Here is a 22,550-nt window from a genome sequence, read left to right as displayed (position 1 = left end):
AACTGTGTCTCATTAAATAAAGTTGTAAAACAATCCCCCCAAACTAGTGGTGAAAAGTGATCATCACACCATCTCTATCTGATACATGTTAGGGGCGTAAGGTAGCCTAGTGGTTAGAGCATTGGGCCAGTAACCAAAAGGTTGCTTGATCAAATCCCCGAGGTGACAAGGTAAAAATCTGTTGTTTTGCCTCTGAACAAGGCAGTTAACCCACTGTTCCTAGGCCATCATTGTAAATAAGAATTGGTTCTTAACTGACTTGCCTAGTTAAATAAAGGTTCAATAAAAAAAGTGTATACTAGCTCTTTCCCACAGAATACTGCAGAGGGACAACCTGGTCTCAGAGCAAAACATATTATATTATACAAAAAGCATCAGTGCCACTCCATTTAGTATGTTAGGTTACATTACATTGGACTACCAATATAAACTGAACTAAAATATAAACCAAACATCTAAAGTGTTGGTTTCATGAGCTGAAATAAAAAAAATCCAGCAATGTTCCATATGCACAAAAAGCTAATGTCTCTCAAATGTTGTGCACAACTTTGTTTATATCCCTGTTAGTGAGCATTTCAGCCTTTGTCAAGATAATCCATCCACCTGACAGGTGTGGCATATCAAGATGCTGATAAAACAGCATTATCATTACACGGGTGCACCTTGTGCTGGGGGACAATAAAAGGCCACACAACACAATGTCACAGATGTCTCAAGTTCAGGGAATGTGCAATTGTCATGATGACTGCAGGAATATCCACCAGAGCTGTTGCCAGAGAACTCAATATTTATATCTCTACCATAAGTCACCTCTAATATCCTTTTAGAGAATTTGGCAGTATATCCAACCGGCCTCACAACTGCAGATCACATGTAACCACGGCAGCCCAAGACTTCTTCACCTGCAGGATTGTCTGGAGAGGGGAGGGGGGGGGGGGGAGGCTGAGTAGTATTTCTGTCTGTAATAAAGACCTTTTGTGGGGGAAAACTCATGCTGATTGGCTGGGCCTGGCTCCCAAGTCCCACCCATGGCGAGCCCCTGCCCAGTCATGTGAAATCCATAGATTAGGGCCACATTTATTTCAATTGACTGATATCCTTATACGAACTGTAAATTGCTGTTTAGTATAATACGACTTGTAGGACGTATCGTTTGTTACGAATAACAAATCGTATTTTATTTTACGCATTGCTATTCATACAATATGTTGCGAACTTGTAAAATGTATGATATGTTACGAATTCCAATTTGTTGTTGCTAACGTTACTTAGGTTAGGGGTGAGGGGTTTAAGGTAGAGTTAAATGGGTTTCGGGGAAAGGTTAGCTAACATGCTAAGTAGTTGCATGCTAAGCTAACATGCTAAGTAATAGCTAAAAGTAGTAGGTAGTTGCAAAGTTGCTAATTAGCTAAAATGCTAAAGTCCTCCTTGATGAGATTCAAACACGCAAACTTTGGCTAGAAGTTTGAGTTACACGCCCACCATTCCACAGAGCAGGAGTAAGGCTTCTCTCCTGTGTGTATACATTGGTGTGTTAAGTTGCTATGGTGAGAAAAACTCACCCAAAAGTCAGAACAGACGTAAGCCGGCATCTCTCATGCGTGTGTTCTCTGATGAACTATTAGCTCAGTTGCTGTTTTGAAGCATTTTACACAGGCAGAGCAGGAGTATGGCTTCTCTCCTTTATGTATCTGTTGGTGTGTTTTTAAGGTATCAAGCCGAGAGAAACTCACACCACAGTCAGAACAGGAGTAAGGCTTTTCTCCTGTGTGTGTTCTCTGATGTAGTTTTAGCTTAGCTGATGTTGTGAAGCATTTTACACAGTCAGAGCAGTAATAAGGCTTCTCTCCTGTGTGTGTTCTGTGATGAACTGTTAGCACAGTTGATGTTTTGAAGCATTTTCCACAGTCAGCGCAGGAGTATGGCTTCTCCCCTGTATGTATACGATCATGTGATTTTAAGTGGGAAAGTTGCGAGAAACTAGTTCCACAGTCAGAGCAGACGTAAGGCTTCTCTCCTGAGTGTGTTCTCTGATGAACTTTTAGATCAGTTGATGTTTTGAAGCATTTTCCACAGTCAGAGCAGACGTAAGGCTTCTCTCCTGTGAGTGTTCTCTGATGAACTTTTAGCTCATATAATGTTTTAAAACATTTTCCACAGTCAGAGCAGGAGTATGGCTTCTCCCCTGTATGTATACGTTCATGTGATTTTAAATGGGAAAGTTGAGAAAAACTAGTTCCACAGTCAAAGCAGACGTAAGGCTTCTCTCCTGTGTGTATTCTCTGATGAACTTTTAGCTCATTTAATGTTTTTAAACATTTTCCACAGTCAGAGCAGTAATACGGCTTCTCTCCTGTGTGTGTTCTCTGATGAACTTTTAGCTCAGTTGACGTTTTGAAATATTTTACACAGTCAGAGCAGGAGTAAGGCTTCTCTCCTGTATGTATACGTTCATGTGTTTTTAAGGTATAAAATTGGGAGAAACTCTTCCCACAGTCAGAGCAGACGTAAGGCTTCTCTCCCGTGTGTGTTCTCTGATGAACTTTCAGTTCATTTGATGTTTTAAAACATTTTCCACAGTCAGAGCAAGAATAAGGCTTCGCTCCTGTGTGTGTTCTCTGATGAACTTTTAGCTGAGTTGATGTTTTAAAACGTTTTCCACAGTCAGAGCAGTAATAAGGCTTCTCTCCTGTGTGTGTTCTCTGATGAACTTTTAGCTGAGTTGATGTTTTAAAACGTTTTCCACAGTCAGAGCAGTAATAAGGCTTCTCTCCTGTGTGTGTTCTCTGATGAAGTTTTAGCTGAGTTGATGTTTTGAAACATTTTCCACAGTCAGAGCAGGAGTAAGGCTTCTCTCCTGTGTGTATTTTTAGGTGTATTTTTAGCTTTGATAGAAATGGGAAAATCTCTTCACAATGTGGGCAGTGATGAGACTTCTTATCTCTCTGATCTTCCTGCTGTTGATCTCTGGATGTAGAGAATGTCTCAACATGGTATCCTGTGAACATCAGAAGAACCAGTCAGTTGGTGTGATATACATGTCAATCAAATGTATTTAATGAAGCCCTTTTTACATCAGTAGTTTTCACAAAGTGCTTAACAGAAACCCAGCCTAAAATCCACAAAGAGCAAGCAATGCAGGTGTAGAAGCACAGTGGCCACAAAAAAATCTCTAGAAAGCAGGAACCTTGGAAGAAACCTAGAGAGGAACCAGGCTCAGAGCGGTGACCATTCCTCTTCTGGCCATACCGGGTGACAGGTAGCCTAGTGGTTAGAGCAACCGAAAGGTTGCAAGATCAAATCCCTGAGCTGACAAGGTAAAAGGTCGTCCTTGAAAATAAGAATTTGTTCTTAACTTATTTGCATAGTTAACCTGTTTTCAAAATCACAGACAGCAATTAAATAAATCACTTACCTTTGAAGATCTTCCTCTGATTGCAATTCCAAGGGTCCCAGGCTACACAATGAATGGTCGTTTTGTTCGATAAAGTCTTTCATTATATCCCAAAAATGTCAGTTTAGTTGGCGCGCTTGATTCAGTAATTAACTCGTTCAACATGCACACAAACAAATCCAAAAGGTTACCAGTAAAGTTCATCCAAACAAGTCAAACGATGTTTCTAATTAATCCTCAGGTATTCTAATATCTAAATAAAAAATCATATTTAAGACGGAGAATAGTCTGTTCAATAGCGAAAATAAATAACAAAGAGTGCACTCTCGTTGATGCGCGCAACATGACTACTTTTCTAATGGGGGACACCTTGGAAAAACTACAAATACCTGAAACCCATTCTAAGGACTGGTGATATCTAGTGGAAGCCATAGGAACTGCAATCTGGGTCCTATCTATTTGTATATCCCATTGGCAAGCATTGAAAAAAACCTGTGACCTCAACAACAAAAAAATCCGTAAGGATTTTCCTTAAGGTTTTCGCCTGCCATATCAGTTCTTTTATACCCACAGACATTATTTTAACAGGTTTAGAAACTTCAGAGTGTTTTCTATCCAATGCTATCAAGTATATGCATATCCTAGCTTCTGGGCAGTTTACAGGCAGTTTACTTTGGGCACGTCAGTCATCCGAAATTCAGGACAATAACCAGTTTGCTAAGGAAGTAAAAAAAATGTTAAAATAATAAATTAAAATAAATACACTACCATTAGTGGTGAAATAAATGAATGAATTCAAAGATTGGGGTCACTTTCAAGAACAAGGACATTTGTAAGAAAATTTAAAAAATTGTCCATTCAAATAATGTCAAAATGATCAGAAATACAGTGTAGACATTGTTAATGTTGTAAATGACCATTGTAGCTGGAAACGGCTGAAGATCTCGTACAACGCTGTGTACTACTCCCTTCACAGAACAGCGCAAACAGTCTCTAACCAGAATAGTGTCTAGAAGGCCAGCATCCCGGAGTCGCCTCTTCACAGTTGACGTTGAGACTGTTGTATTGCGTGTACTATTTAATGAAGCTGCCAGTTGAGGACTTGTGAGACGTCTGTTTCTCCAACTAGACACTAATGTACTTGTCCTCTTGCCCAGTTGTGCACCGGGGCCTCCCACTCCATTTTCTATTCTGGTTAAAGCCAGTTTGCGATGTTCTTTGAAGGGAGTAGTACACAGCGTTGTACGAGATCTTCAGTCTCGTGGCAATTTCTCGCCTGGAATAGCCTTCATTTCTCAGAACAAGAATAGACTGACGAGTTTCAGAAGAAAGGTCTTTGTTTCTGGCCATTTTGAGCTTGTAATCGAACCGACAAATGACCCAGAAACTCAACTAGTCTAAAGATGGCCAGTTTTATTGCTTCTTTAATCAGAACCACAGTTTTCAGCTGTGCTAACATAATTGCAAAAAGGTTTTCTAATGATCAATTAGCCTTTTAAAATGATCAACTTGGATTAGCTAACACAACATGCCATTGGATCACAGGAGTGATGGTTGCTGATAATGGGCTTCTGTACACCTATGTAGATATTCCAATAAAAAAAAATCCCCCGTTTCCAGCTACAATAGTCATTTACAACATTAACAATGTCTACTGTATTAATGATCAATTTGATGTTATTTTAATGGAGGAAAAAAATTACTTTTCTTTCAAAAACAAGGACTATCAAGAATCTAAGTGACCCTAGATTTTTCGGTAGGAGTCAAAAACTAAAAAGAGGCAAAAGTCGTGAAAATTATGAGCTATATCATCCTCCACTTACTATCACAAGGGTTAGTAACTACACAGACTCATTTCATATAACTTCAAAAACACTGGCAGTTTGTCTACTTCACTTCTTTAGTCTACTCTCTGAACACTCCAGATAACCCAGTGAATAAAACAAATGCTGGCAATACTGGTGCCATCCAAGTCTCAGTAGCATGAAATAAGATCTACAATTTATTCAAAAAGTATTCAGACCCCTTGATTTTTTCCACGTCTTGTTACATTACAGCCTTATTCTAAAATTGATTAAATCGTTTTTTTTCTTCTCAGCAATCTACAAACAATACCCCATAATGGCATCACAATACCCCATAATGACATCGCAATACCCCATAATGACATCCCAATACCCCATAATGACATCGCAATACCCCATAATGACAAGGGCAAAAACAGGTTTTTAGAAATAACTGAAATATTACATTTACGTACGTATTCAGACCCTTTACACAATAGTTAGTTGAAGCACCTCTGGCAGCGATTACAGCCTTGAGTCTTGTTGGGTATGAAGCTACAAGCTTGGCACACCTGTATTTGGGGAGTTTCTCCCATTCTCTGCAGATCCTCTCAAGCTCTGCCAGGTTGGATGAGGAGCGTCTCTGCAAAGCTATTTCCAGGTCTCTCCAGAGATGTTTGATCGGGTTCAAGTCCGGGCTCTGGATGGCCCACTCAATGACATTGAGACTTGTACCGAAGCCACTCCCACGTTGTCTTGGCTGTGTGCTTAGGGTCATTGTCCTGTTGGAAGGTGAACCTTCACCCTAGTCTGAGGTCCCGAGCGCTCTCAAGTTGGTTTTCATCAAGGATCTTTCTATACTTTGCTACGTTCATCTGTCCCTTGATCCTGACAAGTCACCCAGTCCCTGCCGCTGAAAAACATCCCCACAGCATGCTGCTGCCACCACCATGCTTCACCGTAGGGATGGTGCCAGGTTAGTTCCAGACATGACGCTTGGCATTCAGGCCAAAGAGTTAAATTTTGGTTTCATCAGACCAGAGAATCTTGTTTCTCATGGTCAGAGTCATTTAGGTGCCTTTTGACGAACTCCAAGCGGACTGTCATGTGCCTTTTACTGAAAAGTGGCTTCCATCTGGGCACTCTACATAGAGGAAGAGTTCCATAGAGGAACTCTGGAGTACTGTCAGAGTGACCATCGGGTTCTTGGCCACCTCCCTGACCAAGGCCCTTCTCCCCCGATTGCTCAGTTTGGCCGGGTGGCCAGATCTAGGAAGAGTCTTGGTGGTTCCAAACTTCTTCCATTGAAGGATGATGGAGGCCTCTGTGTTCTTGGGGACCTTTAATGCTGCAGAAATGTTTTGGTACCGGTCCCCAGATCTGTGCCGACACAATCCTGTCAAAATTGAGTTCAGATGCATCCTGTTTCCATTGATCATCCTTGAGATGTTTCTACAACTTGATATATAAAACATATTAAATATACACTACTGTTCAAACGTTTGGGGTCACTTAGAAATGTCCTTGTTTTGAAAGAAAAGCACATTGTTTGTCCATTAAAATAACATCAAATTGATCAGAAATACAGTGTGGACATTGTTATTGTTGTAAATGACTATTGTAGCTGGAAACGGCAGATATTTTATGGAATATCTACATAGGCGTACAGAGGCCCATTATCAGCAACCATCACTCCTGTGATCCAATGGCATGTTGTGTTAGCTAATCCAAGTTTATAATTTTAAAAGGCTAATTGATCATTAGAAAACCCTTTTGAATTCATGTTAGTACAGCTGAAAACTGTGGTGCTCATTAAAGAAGCAATAAAACTGGCCTTTGCAACTCTGCCAAGAAGGCCAGCATCCCGGAGTCGCCTCTTCACTGTTGACTTTGAGACTGGTGTTAAGTGACCCCAAACTTTTGAATTGAGCTGAGGTGCATCCTGTTTCCATTGATCATCCTTGAGATGTTTCTACAACTTGATATAGAAAATATTAAATACACTGCTCAAAAAAATAAAGGGTACACTTAAACAACACAATGTAATTCCAAGTCAATCACACTTCTGTGAAATCAAACTGTCCACTTAGGAAGCAACACTGATTGACAATAAATTTCACATGCTGTTGTGCAAATGGAATAAACAAAAGGTGCTGGAGGTCATTTTGCAGGGCGCTGGCAGTGCACCTCCTTGCACTAAGGCGGAGGTAGCGGTCCTGCTGCTGGGTTGTTGCCCTCCTACGGCCTCCTCCACGTCTCCTGATGTACTGGCCTGTCTCCTGGTAGCGCCTGCATGCTCTGGACACTACGCTGACAGACACAGCAAACCTTTTTGCCACAGTTCGCATTGATGTGCCATCCTGGATGAACTGCACTACCTGAGCCACTTGTGTGGGTTGTAGACTTCGTCTCATGCTACCACTAGAGTGAGAGCACCGCCAGCATTCAAAAGTGACCAAAACATCAGCCAGGAAGCATAGGAACTGAGAAGTGGTCTGTGGTCACCACCTGCAGAATCACTCCTGTTTTGGGGGGTGTCTTGCTAATTGCCTATAATTTCCAACTTTTGTCTATTCCATTTGCACAACAGCATGTGAAATTTATTGTCAATCAGTGTTGCTTCCTAAGTGGACAGTTTGATTTCACAGAAGTGTGATTGACTTGGAGTTACATTGTGTTGTTTAAGTGTTCCCTTTATTTTTTTGAGCAGTGTATATATGTATGAGATATAAATCATCAGGATGTGGTAGTCTACTGGTTATGTTCATCACTTCTCCAATCGTTGTTGAGATCTGATATTCTGTGCAGCAAACAAATTATAATTCAATATTGACAGTGATGATGCCATGGCCTATTTTGAAATGAGGTATGCCTAACAAGGTGATTGAGGGCATTAAACATTTTCAACGTTCTTGAAACAATGTGTGGGAAAAGGCAGGCGTTACAAGTTTTAAAATGTTTTGCTTTGCTGTGAAGTCTTGAGGTGTTCAGGGATGTGTAATGTCAGAATTACAGAATTCAACCTAGCAATAGACTGGGTCATAACTTATGGAGGTCTAATATATGAAGATAACTTATAGAGAAAACGTGCTCTTACCATGACTAACAGTTGTCCTAATCTTCTCCTCCTCTTCTTCTTCATCTTTAATGTTGACATTCAGCTCCAGTGTTTGACTGCAGTCCTCCAGCTTCACTGATGCCATCTCTGAATCCTGCAGTGCAAACTGGGCTCCACTGTCACAATCAGGACCCAGTGACTGTAGGTTTGGACTCAGTGTGGAAGGAGAGAGGCAGGCTGGGTTTGTCCTCACTGTTGATGTTACTGGCCTCAGACTTAATCTGAGTCGGCCTGTAGTAATAAAGACAAACGGACACAAAAGTTATTTTCTTGACAGTTCTGGCACTTTATTCTGTAAAAATATGTTCTCTTTTTTCTTGTTCAATTATCTCATTTCAGCAGATCAGGTAGCTAATCCTTGACAAAACATTCATTCACATTAGACACAAAGTACACATTTTAAATTGCACAACATAAGAGCACTTAATCTATAGTAGATTTCCTAAATTCACATAAATGCATAAATGACTCAAAAACCATTTAGTACAAGGTTGCAGTATGTTTCAGGCAGCACTATGTACTATTTTCCTGAATAACCTTGTCTCTTACTACGGGACCAGCCATGGAAGCTCCATCAGTCTGACAGTAGGTCCTCTTACTACAGGACCAACAATGGAAGCTCCATCAGTCTGACAGTAGGTCCTCTTACTACAAGACCAGCCATGGAAGCTCCATCAGTCTGACAGTAGGTCCTCTTACTACGGGACCAACCATGGAAGCTCCATCAGTCTGACAGTAGGTCCTCTTACTACAAGACCAGCCATGGAAGCTCCATCAGTCTGACAGTAGGTCCTCTTACTACGGGACCAGCCATGGAAGCTCCATCAGTCTGACAGTAGGTCCTCTTACTATGGGACCAACCATGGAAGCTCCATCAGTCTGCACTGTAGTTCCACCAGTCTGTCTTAAAGCCTCTGCATATGATACATCATGACAGATTCTATATCTCTGAGCATCTCTCTGCACCTGGCATCCACCAAATGCTGCTCTCTGTGTCCTCCACACAATTGCAACACTTAACCGTCACATTGCTCCAACATTCACCGTAATCATGTTCCCCACCACACTTGGCACATCTTTTCACTCAACAGCTACATGTCCCATTCTTTGGCATTTAAACACACTGTGATGATTCACTGTTGCTGCTCCAGTTTCAACTGTTCTGTTATGGAACCCTGACCTGTTCACCGGACGTGCTACCTGTCCCAGACCTGCTGTTTTCAACTCTCTAGAGACAGCAGGAGCGGTAGAGATACTCTGAATGATCGGCTATGAAAAGCCAACTGACATTAACTCCTGAGGTGCTGACCTGTAGCACCCTCGACAACCACTGTGATTATTATTATTTGACACTGCTGGTCATCTATGAACATTTGAACATCTTGGCCATGTTCTGTTATAATATCCACCCAGCACAGCCAGAAGAGGACTGGCCACCCCTCATAGCCTGGTTCCTCTCAAGGTTTCTTCCTGGGTTCTGGCCTTTCTAGGGAGTTTTTCCAAGCCACTGCATTGCTTGCGGTTTGGGGTTTTAGGCTGGGTTTCTGTACAGCACTTTGTGACATCAGCTGATGTAAGAAGGGCTTTATAAATACATTTGATTGGTTGATTGATGAGGCTGGGTCAAATTCTCTGACATGGAAGCTAAGGAATCCTATTCTGTACTTTTCCAGACAAAACCTTCTCAAACCTCAACAGCACTGATAAGCTTTCACTTCTTTAACCCTCTTTCCTACTGATCAACCTTTAGGCTTCAACCACTCTGTCTCCTTCACATTTTCTTTAACAATATCATCCATGGACATAGATATTGGGACCTCAGAGATTACTCCCTTCAATTTAGCATAAGCTCCAGGGTCATGGCTTCTGAGCTTCATCCCATTATGATTTTCCAATTGAATAATCTTCCCTTGCTGAACCTGACCAGCACAAGATATTAACAATCTACCATTTTAAATGTTTAATTTCATCTTTATTTAACCAGGTAGGCTAGTTCAGAACAAGTTATCATTTACACGGATGCAGCCCAATTTAACTTCATCTCTCTTTTTATGGCCTTGGTTAATCAAATAGGGTGTAAATGAGGCCCTGTGGTCTCCTCAAACACCATCCCAACTTTCCACTGTGACACATTATTACTCTAGCTCCCTACCTTGGGCCTCTTTAGAGTTTCTATACTACATGCACCTCTGCTTCCAGTACCATTATCTCTGTTCTTCCTATGTCTTTCCACTACAGACCATTCACATACTAGGCCCTCATCCTCCCGCTCCATATCATCACAACTGTCCCCCACATTGATCGCATTCCAGCACAGCTGTTGCTTCTCAAACTCTCTCCATTTCCATTGTTTCAGGGGTGTCAAACTCACTCCATTGATGACCGAGTCTCCGCGCGTTTAATTTTTTTCCTTTCAATTAAAACCTAGACCATCAGATGAGGGGAGTTCCTTACTAATTAGTGACATTAATTCATTAATCAAGTATAAGGGTGGAGCGAAAACCCGCAGACACTTGGTCCTCCATGGAATGAGTTTGATACGTGTTCCGATTCATCCGCATTAATCGACCCCATTCCATGCAGTTGGCCTCACTCTCCAAATGGTGAAGGATAACTTCAGTTAGCTTCACTCTATTTTGACACTCCATCACACAGCCTCGTATCGCCATGTCACCACGAGCAAACTCCTAGAGAGACGACCGAAACCGTTGACGCCGCCATTTGACCTCCGAACTATCCTAACTTACACTGTTTCCTTAGTGTATGTAAACTCGCGAGATCAGGATGGTTCGGACGAGGCTATTTACCAGCTCATAAACAACATGTTACACAAAACCAAGAACGTGTTAAAACGAACTCAAATAAGTGGAATCTTTATGAAATTACGTTGACGAAATTATGTACATACACTCAGGCGAACCCAAAGTCTACCTAAGTGACTTGTAAAATCGTTTTTAATCACGTTCTTCACTCACACTTGACCCCAAAATAACACACACAATTAAAACCTTTACCAAACGTGATAATACCTTGACGAATTTGTTACATATCATATATTCTTTTGACATTAGAAACTTTAAACGTGCTATTACATACCTACAATAATACAGTTGAAACGGCCACAACCACTATCGACATAACAACACAGTTCTGTCGTTTGCCACCTGGAACTTCCTGTTCCCCTCTACGACAGTACAACAGCGTCATCTTCTTCTCTGGTATACTGACATTTACACAAATATAACGTGTCTGCCTCCACCTACTGTACGGTTAGTAAACTGTAGAAATAAATACATGTCCATTGCGGAAGCAACGACATCAAAACAAAATACAAAAATAAAAACATCCCACTCCTTCAGTCACAGTTCTCTTCAAATCACATCCCTACACAGTCTCATGGGCCTCGTAGGGAGGAACATCTTCAGTCAGTATTCCCTGCAATCAGTGGTGTAAAGTACTTAAGTACAAATATTTTAAGTACTACGTAAGTAGTTTTTGGGGGTATCTGTACTTTCCTTTTGATATTTTTGACAACTTCTACTTTTACTCCACTACATTCCTAAAGAAAATAATGTACTTTCTACTCCATACATTTTCCCTGACACCCAAAAGCACTCGTTAGATTTTGAATGATTAGCAGGACAGGAAAATTGTTCAATTCGCGCATCCCTACTGCAGCTGATCTGGCGGACTCACTAAACACAAATGCTTTGTTAGTAAATTATGGGTGTGATCTTAAATTCAATCTGGAGTGGCAGAGTGCGCTTGGCTGTTCGTAAATTCAGAGCGTTGTCAGATTGTCAGTTCGTATCGCTCTCGGAGCGTTCAGAGCCACACTGGACGCTCTGGCGGAGGAGTAGGGTTGATTCAAGCGTTCTGACCTCACAACGGCAGTCAAGCATCCAAGCTAACTGGTTAACATTGGCTAGCTTGCTAGCTACTTCCACTACAAATGAGAGAACTCTGACCATTTTACTTGCCTCAGCAGAGCTGGTTAGGCTGTGTTCATGTTATCCAAAGCATTGGTGACTTTAACTGAGCTACAGGCAACAATTTCATTACGCCTTTTTTGCCGAAGTTTACTGACACCGGCCGTTTTCAAGGGGTGTTGAGCGTTCGTTTGTCATCAATTATTCTTCCCTCTGGCAGCCTCAGACCAGTGCTCTGAAATCGGAGTATATATAGCCAGAGCAATTTAGAAACGCACCCTGAGTGTTGGAGTGTGCCCCTTACATTTAAACTACAATAAAATCGTGCTGTCTGGTTTGCTTAATATAATGAATTTGAAATGATATGTACTTTTACTTTTGATACTTAAGTATATTTAAGCAATTACATTTACTTTTGATAATTATGTATATGTTTAACTAAATATTTTTTTACTTTTACTCAAGTAGTATTTTACTGGGTGGCTTTTACTTTTACCTTGATAGGAAAGGACTCAAGTACCTTTACTTTTACTCAAATAATACAATTGGGTATTTTTTCCACCACTGCCTGCAATGCTTCCAATGTTAATTCCTGAAGTCCCAGAAACCTTTCAGCCGCACGTACAATTCACCTACAATCGGTATCCTTCAACCGGTAAACGACATTATGAATCTCAACAGGTTGCTGGCCATCCACTGCCATAGCTTCCTCAGCACCAATCGCTCTTTCAACTATTTCCCGGGCCTCCAAGTAGGAGAACTACTGTACAGTTTCTTGATGTGGATGTTCCCTGATATAAGAAAAATTGATAAATGCCATTGGTCAGATCCGGTGTTATGAAACTGATGGAGTTTATTTTGTATTGAAGTAGGCACATAGCATACATAACAGGTTAGGATAATTAAAGTGGCAGTTAGGTGAATTAGCTTGGCAGGTTAGGAGTCTGAGGTTAAGCTTAGGAAAAGGGTGAGGGTTAGGGGTTTGTTTACCATGCAGGTTTGGATAACTAACATGGCGGTTAGGAGACTGAGATTAAGGTTAGGAAAAGGGTTAGGCTTAGCTACAATGCTACATCTGTCAACAAGTGTTGTTCCAACGCAAACGAAACGGCCACGGACCAATGGGGAGCATCAATTGGTGTAAACTTGATATCATGAAACACCCGATATCAGAGAACGCCCCTAATTGCGGTCTGCAATTACACCCTTCTCGGATCAAGGGGCCAGGCTTCCAGTCTATAAGCATGCTTTCCACTGTGCTCAGAGGGCATTTTCCGTACTGCAGTTCAGCTGAAGCACGGCCCAATTCCCATTGATGGCCCCATAGCGAAGTCAATAAAAAAAAAAAAAGACAATTTAGTTATCAAGTTTGTAAATAAAACATCCTTTGAATTCTTCAAGTAATTGCCTTAAAGTCTGATTTTTTCCCATCACTCACAGCCAAAGTTAACTATTTTAGATTCATGCTGTGAGGTGGGTGAGCTTATGCCACATGCAAATGTTGAAGGGAAAACACACCTCTTGATCTGCGTGTTTATAATGTAGGTTAAGGTGCAGCCTCGTCTCATAGACTAGATGTAACATAGTAAATATAAATCAGGGACTCTCAAAATAGTGTGATATGTAACCAGAAAAACTTACCTAAGACAGATGGTTACTTAAGAAATTGAATTTTATTAAGCATGGAGGTGGAAATGCAAATTAATTACTTAAAAAACATACAATGTGATTTTCTGGATTTTTGTTTTAGATTCCGTCTCTCACAGTTGAAGTGTACCTATGATAAAAATGACAGACCTCTACATGCTTTGTAAGTTGGTGTCACGTTCTTGACCTTATATCCCTTTTTTTGTATTTATTTAGTATGGTCAGGGCGTGAGTTGGGGTGGGTTGTCTATGTGTGTTTTTCTATGTTGGGGTTTTGTGTTCGGCCTGGTATGATTCTCAATCAGAGGCAGCTGTCAATCGTTGTCCCTGATTGAGAATCATACTTAGGCAGCCTGGGTTTCACGTTTGGTTTGTGGGTGTTTGTTTCCTGTGTCAGTGTTTGTGCCACACGGGACTGTTACGGTTAGTTCTTTTGTTATTTTGTATTGTATCTTGTTTTCGTGGATATTAAAATCATGGAAACTTACCACTCTGCATATTGGTCCTCCGATCCTTCTCGCCTCTCCTCGTCCGAAGAGGAGGAAGAGATAGACTGCCGTTACAGTAGGAAAACCTGCAAAATCGGCAATGTTACAAATATTTGTTCTCCCCACTGTAGGTGTTTTAATGTTGGTAATACTAATACAGAGATAACCATTGGACATGCATTTTCCATTATGTCATTGTGTTTACCACTTCAGAACCTTACATCTGTTTGAAGCATATACAGGGCATTATATAAGAGCCCTTGACTTTTTCCACATTTTGTTACGTTACAGCCTTATTCGAAAATTGATTAAATGCATTTTTTCCCTCGTCAATATAAACACAATAGCCCATAATGATAAACCGAAAACAGGTTTTTAGAAATTTTAGCACATTTATACCTTATTTGGTAAGTATTCAGACCCTTTGCTCTGAGACTCCAAATTGAGCTCAAGTGCATCCTGTTTCCATTGATCATCCTTGAGATGTTTCTACTTGACTGGAGTCCACATGTGGTAAATTCAAATGATTGGACATGTTTGGAAAAGGAACGCACCTGTCTATATAAGGTCCCACAGTTGACAGTGCATGTCAGAGCAAAATCCAAGCAATGAGGTCGAAGAAATTGTCCCTTGAGCTTCGAGACAGGTTTGTGGCGAGGCACAGATCTGGAGAAGGGTACCAAAACATTTCTCAAATCTCTGTTGGCTGGGCTCCCCGCTTGTGTCGTCAAACTCCTACCCCACGTTGGGCGCAAACCTTTTAAGGGCTCCCGAGTGGCGCAGGGGTCTAAGGCACTGCATCTCAGTGCAAGAGGCATCACTACAGTCCCTGGTACGAATCCAGGCTAAATCACATCCGACCGTGATTGGGAGTGCCATAGGGAAGCGCACAATTGGCCCAGCATCGTCTGGGTTTGGCAGTCATTGTAAATAAGAATTGTTTTTTTAACTGACTTGCCTAATTAAATGATTAAATTAAAAAGTGGGATGCATGCCAGCAAAGCCACTACACAACACATTCCTAAACAATACATTAATTGCACTATAACGGTGAGAAAGGGTGCCCACAAACTGTTACATAAAGCTGACCGAAAAGCATAGTCCAAACAACTTACCACTGCTACACCTGGCTATCAGCGGAGCCTTGTCTGGAAACGAAACAGTTCATTCAGCCTTATTTACTGTCTTCTAAAAAAACATGGCTGACTTGATTAAACAAATGTGGTTTCTACTGACAATTGAGATGTACAAACTATGGCATAAGGGGACGACAAGCGGATAAGAGGCAAAACCTAATTTCGATTAAGACATTCATGAGCGAAATAGGACGGACGTAGTCAATATAACTATTTGCTCAGCACTTTTGAAATGCACAGCGACAAAATTCAGAACATGGGCCGTTCTTACAGTGTTCTCCCTGTACGCCAAGTCAGAACCGTAGGATAAATAAAAGGCATACACGCAGACAATGAAAATTCTTGCAATATTCAATGATTACATTTCTCAAAAACAGGTTATAGGCTACATGTGAACCACCAAGTCAGAACAGTAGGCAAAATTAAGAGGTGAAAATAGACCAAATTATTAGGGTGAGGCACATGGGCTACTAACATCTTACTACACAACATACACTTAGTATTACTTTCTTAGCTACAGTATACATATCTCCCTGGCATGTTACATCATTTATGCAGCAGCAGACAAGACATTTTTCGACTCACCTTGTTGTGCTGTGCTCACTTGAACAGGAAGGTGGCACGGCAGTCCATCGTGGGCATATTCTGTCATCAAACTTTGTCATCAAAGTCTGGCTTTCTCTGGATTTATGGTGCTTTCAAGACAACTGGGAACTCGAAGGGGAAAAAATGGAATCATGATGACGTCAGTGATCTTCAGGTAGTAGCTGTAGAAAGAGGCCCGAGTTCCCAATTTACAATTCCTAGTTGGATGAAAGTTCAAAACCTATTTTCTCAGTCGTAGCTTGCTTTTCCCCCGAGGTCCCAGTTGTCTTGAACTCACTCAAGTCAGATTTTGCAGTACCGAGTTAAGTTGTTTTGAGCGCGGCACAAATCAAGCTTCATTGACAGCAGGGCCAATGTTGAATGTTTACAATTTTAAACTAGGAAAAGAGCCCCTTAATCTTAGACTTGGGACCACACAGACCCACTCCACTGAATAGCAGGCTAATGATTGCTTTGCAATGCTTGCAGTTAGCCACTGATTCCCTGACAAACCACTCATTGTTGAATTTGCAATTTCCAACTTGTTGTGTAATGTTTGTCCAACGGCCGATGAGCACTGATACTTTATCTATAATTTATCATTATTTCTCTTCATATGACAAAGATTAAAAAGGATTTGCCAGTAGATTGTCGACTTAATTCATGATGATGACTGCTAGCTCAGATTTTGAAAGTATGATGTTGACATGATCAGTCCAATCAAAGCGACTGTAGATATCACATGATTTGACGTTATTTTCTCTGTGGACAATGACCTTGAGCCTTCTTGGATGGGCACTTCTAATGTAACTCTATGGCAGCACCCAAGGGGCTTGAATTTTCAAGTTCTACCCTTAGACTTGGCAGTGATGTATTGTCCCCATGAATGACAGAACACTTAGCCAATCACGGCACAAAGCTCCGTATTTTCTGTGGGCTTGCCCCACCTCCACAGAAAGCACTGAGCGAGGCTGAAAGACCTGCATTTTGGAGCTGCCTTACTCAAGAAAACAAAAAAAGAGACCATGTCTGTGTGCGGCTTTAATAACAACTCAATTACAGGGACAGAGAGAAATCCTGACTGTAGTCATACAAAAACACTCCAGGCACTCAGCCAATAAGAACCATTCATACTGTCGGATCTAATATGAAGAACTGAATACAACCATAAGAACCATTCATACTGTCAGATCTAATATGAAGAACTGAATACTAAAGAGAAGAAGAGGTTGACCAGTACATATTCATGTAACTTTATTTTTCATTGGCAGATCAATAACGTTTTCTTCAATGCAGTTATCCAAACACATTCATGATCAGTAACTAAAATAACTCATCTAGTTTTAAAGACAATTAATAAACACATGTATTCATTTCATAAACTGTGTATCATTAAATAAAGTTGTAAAATAATCCCCCCAAACTAATGGTGAAAAGTGATCATCACACCATCTCTATCTGATACATGTTAGGGGCGGAAGGTAGCCTAGTGGTTAGAGCATTAGGCCAGTAACCAAAAGGTTGCTAGATCAAATCCCCGAGGTGACAATGTAAAAATGTGTTGTTCTGCTTCTGAACAAGGCAGTTAACCCACTGTATCTAGGCCATCATTGTAAATGAGAATTTGTTCTTAACTGACTTGCCTAGTTAAATAAAGGTTCAATAAATAAAAAAAGTGTATACTAGCTCTTTCCCACAGAATACTGCAGAGGGACAACCTGGTCTCAGAGCAAAACATATTATATTATACAAAAAGCATCAGTGCCACTCCATTTAGTATGTTTGGTTACATTACATTGGACTACCAATATAAACTAAACATGTAAAGTGTTGGTTTCATGAGCTGAAATAAAAAAAAACAGCAATGTTCCATATGCACAAAAAGCTAATGTCTCTCAAATGTTGTGCACAACTTTGTTTATATCCCTGTTAGTGAGCATTTCAGCCTTTGCCAAGATATTCCATATTAACATCCATCCATATCAAGATGCTGATAAAACAGCATGATCATTACACAGGTTCACCTTGTGCTGGGGGACAATAAAAGGCCACACAATGTCACAGATGTCTCAAGTTTAGGGAATGTGCAATTCTCATGATGACTGCAGGAATGTCCACCAGAGCTGTTGCCAGAGAACTCAATATTTATATCTCTACCATAAGACACCTCTAACGTCCTTTTAGAGAATTTTGCAGTACATCCAACCGGCCTCACAACTGCAGATCACATGTAACCACGTTGCTAATTAGCTAAAATGCTAAAGTCCTCTGTGATGAGATTCAAAAACGCAACCTTTGGCTAGACGTTTGAGTTACACGCCCATCCTACCACAGAGCAGGAGTAAGGCTTCTCTCCTACGTGTAAATGTTGGTGTGTTTTTAAGCTGCCCAGTTGAAACTCTCCGCACAGACAGAGTCAGACCAGGCTGAGAGGGAAGCAGTACCACCTAGTCAATTGTCAGACTAGTGTCTGACAAATCTCAAATCAAAATGAGAAGCCTCACAGAGGGTCAACACTAAGTGCACATCTTTACAGTAGAAGCTAACAAAACAAAGCACACTAAAACTGACAAGGTGCACACTGATCAGTAAAGTAAAGAGAGGCTAACATTATGTAATGCTCCCTTTCCTCTGGACAGTTCTCTCACAGTGAGAAACAATAGGATTACAATAGTGTTCTATACTTTCTTCATTTGATCCAATTCAACGTTACAACTTCTTTTATGAGATGAATTAAGTGATGGAGTGACTTTATTCTTAGCTGGTCAGAGAACTGATGAGGCTTTTCTCCTTAATGTACACGTTGGTGTGTTTTTAAGTTGCTCTGGTGAGAGAAACTCTTGCCACAGCCAGAGCAGACGTAAGGCTTCTCTCTTGTGTGTGTTCTCTGGTGAACTTTTAGCTCATTTGATGTTTTAAAACATTTTCCACAGACAGAGCAGTAATAAGGCTTCTCTCCTGTGTGTGTTCTCTGATGAACTTTTAGCTCAGTTGATGTTTTGAAGCATTTTACACAGTCAGAGCAGGAGTAAGGGTTTTCTCCTGTATGTATACGTTCATGTGTTTTTAAGGAATCCAATCGGGAGAAACTCTTCCCACAGTCAGAGCAGAAGTAAGGCTTCTCTCCTGTATGTGTTCTCTGATGAAGGTTTAGCTCAGTTGATGTTTTAAAACATTTTCCACAGTCAGAGCAGAAGTAACGCCTCTCTCCTGTATGTGTTCTCTGATGTACTTTTAGCTCAGTTAATGTTTTGAAGCATTTTCCACAGTCAGAACAGGAGTATGGCTTCTCTCCTGTATGTATACGTTCATGTGATTTCAAGTTATCCAATCGGGAGAAACGTTTTCCACAGTCAGAGCAGTAGTAAGGCTTCTCTCCTGTATGTATACGTTCATGTGATTTCAAGGTATCCGATCGGGAGAACCTCTTCCCACAATCAGAGCAGGAGTAAGGCTTCTCTCCTGTATGTATTTGTTGGTGTGCTTTTAAGCTGCTCATTTGAGAGAAACTATCCCCACAGTCAGGGCAGTAGTAAGGCTTCTCTCCCGTATGTATACGTTGGTGTGTTTTTAAGGTATCCAGTCGAGCTAAACTCACCCCACAGTCAGAGCAGGAGTAAGGCTTCTTTCCTGTGTGTATTTGTAGATGTATTTTTAGCTTTGATAGAAATGGGAAAATCTCCACACAATGTGGGCAGTGGTGAGACCTCTTAGCTCTGTGATCTTCCTGCTGTTGCTCTCTGGATGTAGAGAATGTCTCAACATGGTCTCCTGTGTGAACAACATCAGAAGAACCAGTCAGTTGGTGTGATATACATGTCAAGCAAATGTATTTTATGAAGCTCTTTTCACATCAGTAGTTGTCACAAAGTGCTTTACAAAAACCCAGCCTAAAATCCCCAAAGAGCAAGCAATGCAGTTGTAGAAGCACAGTGGCCACGAAAAACTCGCTAGAAAGCAGGAACCTCGGAACAAACCTAAAGAGGAACCAGTCTCTGAGGGGTGGCCAGTCCTCTTCTGGCTGTTCCGGGTGACATATAAATTCATGTAAGTCGGCTGTACAATTACAGAACGGGAATAAAACTATTTTAAAACTGGGTAGGAGTCAAAAACTAAAAAGGGGCGAAAGTCAAACACTATGAGCCATATCATCCTCCATTCACTATCACAAGAGTTAGAAACTACACAGCCGTATCACAGAACTTAACTACTTCACATCTTTAGTCTCCTCTCTGATCACTCCAGACAGCCCAGTGAATAAAACACATGCTGACAATACTGGTGTCAAACCATGCAAGTCTCAGTAGCATGAAATAACATCTTCCTTCTCATTGAAACAGTTCATCATGAAACAGTTCTACTGCAACTTTTCATACACAGTGAGAAGTTGGAATGAACAACAAACTTAGTTAGATAGAACCTGCTCTTACCATGAGAAACAGATTTCCCAATATTCTCCTCCTCTTCTTCATCTTTAATGTTGACATTCAGTTCCAGTGTTTGACTGCAGTCTTCCAGCTTCACTGATGCCATCTCTGGATCCTGCAGTGCAAACTGGGCTCCACTGTCACAATCAGGACCCAGTGACTGTAGGTTTGAACTCAGTGTGGAAGGAGAGAGGCAGGCTGGGTCTGTCCTCACTGTTGATGTTACCGGCTTCAGACTTAATTCAAGTCGTCCTGTAGATATAATGAGAAACGGACACAAAAAGTTATTGTCTTGACAGTTCTGCCACTTTCTTTATTATAATAAAATATATAAAAATGTTATTTTGTTAATTTCTCTCATTTCCATATATCAGGTAATTAATCATTGACAACAAAACATGAATTTACATTAGACAAAGTACACACTTTAAATTACACAACATAAGCGCACTTAATCTATAGTAGATCTCCTAAATTCACATAAATGCATAAATTACTCAAAAACCATTTAGTACAAGGTTGCAGAATGTTTTAGGCAGTACTATGTACTATTTTCCTGAATAATATTCACTGTATTATTTAGCGTTATGTTGGCCTTTGGCCATCCCTATCTACCGTCCAACGGAGAGGGATGGAGGACAGAGATAGGGAGACAGGACAGAGATAGGGAGAGAGGACAGAGATAGGGATGGAGGACACACACACAGAGAAAGAGAGAGTGAGAGAACGAGAGCGAGCGAGAGATGGAGGACAAAGAGAGAGATGGAGGACAGAGAGAGGGATGGAGGACAGAGAGAGGGATGGAGGACAGAGAGAGATGGAGGTCAAAGAGAGAGATGGAGGACAAAGAGAGAGATGGAGGACAAAGAGAGAGATGGAGGACAAAGAGAGAGATGGAGGACAGAGAGAGAGATGGAGGACAGAGAGAGGGAGGGAGGACAGAGAGAGAGATGGAGGACAGAGAGAGCCGGAGGACAGAGAGAAGGAGAGAGGACAGAGGACAGAGAAAGAGGACAGAAAAAGAGAGAGAGGACAGAGAAAGAGAGAGAGGACAGAGAGAGGGAGAGAGGACAGAGAGAGGTAGAGAGGACAGAGAGAGGGAGAGAGGACAGAGAGAGGACAGAGAAAGAGAGAGAAAGACTGACCTGCTGGGAGAGGTAGATATAGGGGGGAGTGTGTGTGTGTGTGTGTGGAGAAAGAGTGTGTGATATGAACAATTAATCAAACTTAATCAAACAGTACCGACCACTCCCCCTCTTTTGTTTTGAGTGAGGCAGCTCCAAAAGGACGGTGTTTCAGTCTAGAGAAATAAATAGAAATTATAAATAAAAAGTATCGGTGCTCATCGGCCATTGGACATAAACATTACACACCTAGGTAGAGCAGTGGTTATCTCTGTACTAGTATTATTCACATTAAAACACCTAGGTAGAGCAGTGGTTATCTCTGTATTAGTATTATCTCTGTATTACCCACATTAAAACACCTAGGTAGATCAGAGAGGACAGAGCATGTGGCTTTGTAACACACAGGTGTTTCATCTCCACACTGGGATGATTTTAACAGTGCAACGCCACACATTCCTCATGCCGCTCAGGTAGGAGAGTACCAGAAATAAATGAATAAAAAAACACAAAATAGTATGATATGTTACGTTTTTATGGTTACATAATAAATTGAATTTGGTGGTGCTGTACTGTAACAGCGAGCTGAGCCAGTTGAAAGTATTGATGCCAGGGATATATTGTTGGTGACTGTGTGCTCCTTCATTAGTTTTGAGAGTCCCAGATTTATATTTACTACGTTACATCTACTCTATGAGACGAGGCTGCACCTTAACCTACATTATAAACACGCAGATCAAGAGGTGTGTTTGTATTTGTCAAACGGCAGTCAAGCACCGATCACAATGTCACCAGAATAAGACCCTGGAAATGTATTGGAAAGGAGTATCAAGATAACCTTGCACTTTCACCAAGCTGTGAAGGTAATCCTGTTGTTTAATCTGTAATAAACTGCATGGTTTCCCGAGCGGTAGTGGG

General features: G+C 41.1%; 2 protein-coding genes across 2 annotated transcripts; both read right to left on the bottom strand.

The window, feature by feature from the left end:
• Nucleotides 1-1,356: 1,356 nt before the first annotated feature.
• LOC120033471 (zinc finger protein 135-like) lies at nucleotides 1,357-10,571 on the bottom strand. Its single transcript, XM_038979837.1, has 2 exons — nucleotides 10,548-10,571; nucleotides 1,357-2,885 (listed from the first exon to the last, which is right to left on the bottom strand). Exons 1-2 carry the CDS (start codon nucleotides 10,569-10,571, stop codon nucleotides 1,596-1,598), a joined length of 1,314 nt encoding a protein of 437 aa, XP_038835765.1. The 3' UTR covers nucleotides 1,357-1,595.
• Nucleotides 10,572-18,267: 7,696 nt separating this feature from the next.
• On the bottom strand, nucleotides 18,268-20,240 carry LOC120033470 (gastrula zinc finger protein XlCGF17.1-like). The gene is made up of 2 exons (XM_038979836.1): nucleotides 20,219-20,240; nucleotides 18,268-19,720 (listed from the first exon to the last, which is right to left on the bottom strand). Exons 1-2 carry the CDS (start codon nucleotides 20,238-20,240, stop codon nucleotides 18,873-18,875), a joined length of 870 nt encoding a protein of 289 aa, XP_038835764.1. The 3' UTR covers nucleotides 18,268-18,872.
• Between the last annotated feature and the right edge of the window lie 2,310 nt (nucleotides 20,241-22,550).

This window comes from Salvelinus namaycush, chromosome 40 (genome assembly GCF_016432855.1).
Source record: "Salvelinus namaycush isolate Seneca chromosome 40, SaNama_1.0, whole genome shotgun sequence".
Lineage (NCBI taxonomy): Eukaryota > Metazoa > Chordata > Actinopteri > Salmoniformes > Salmonidae > Salvelinus > Salvelinus namaycush.
Note: the sequence above shows the minus strand (reverse complement) of the source record. Positions and strands in the feature narration are given on the sequence as shown.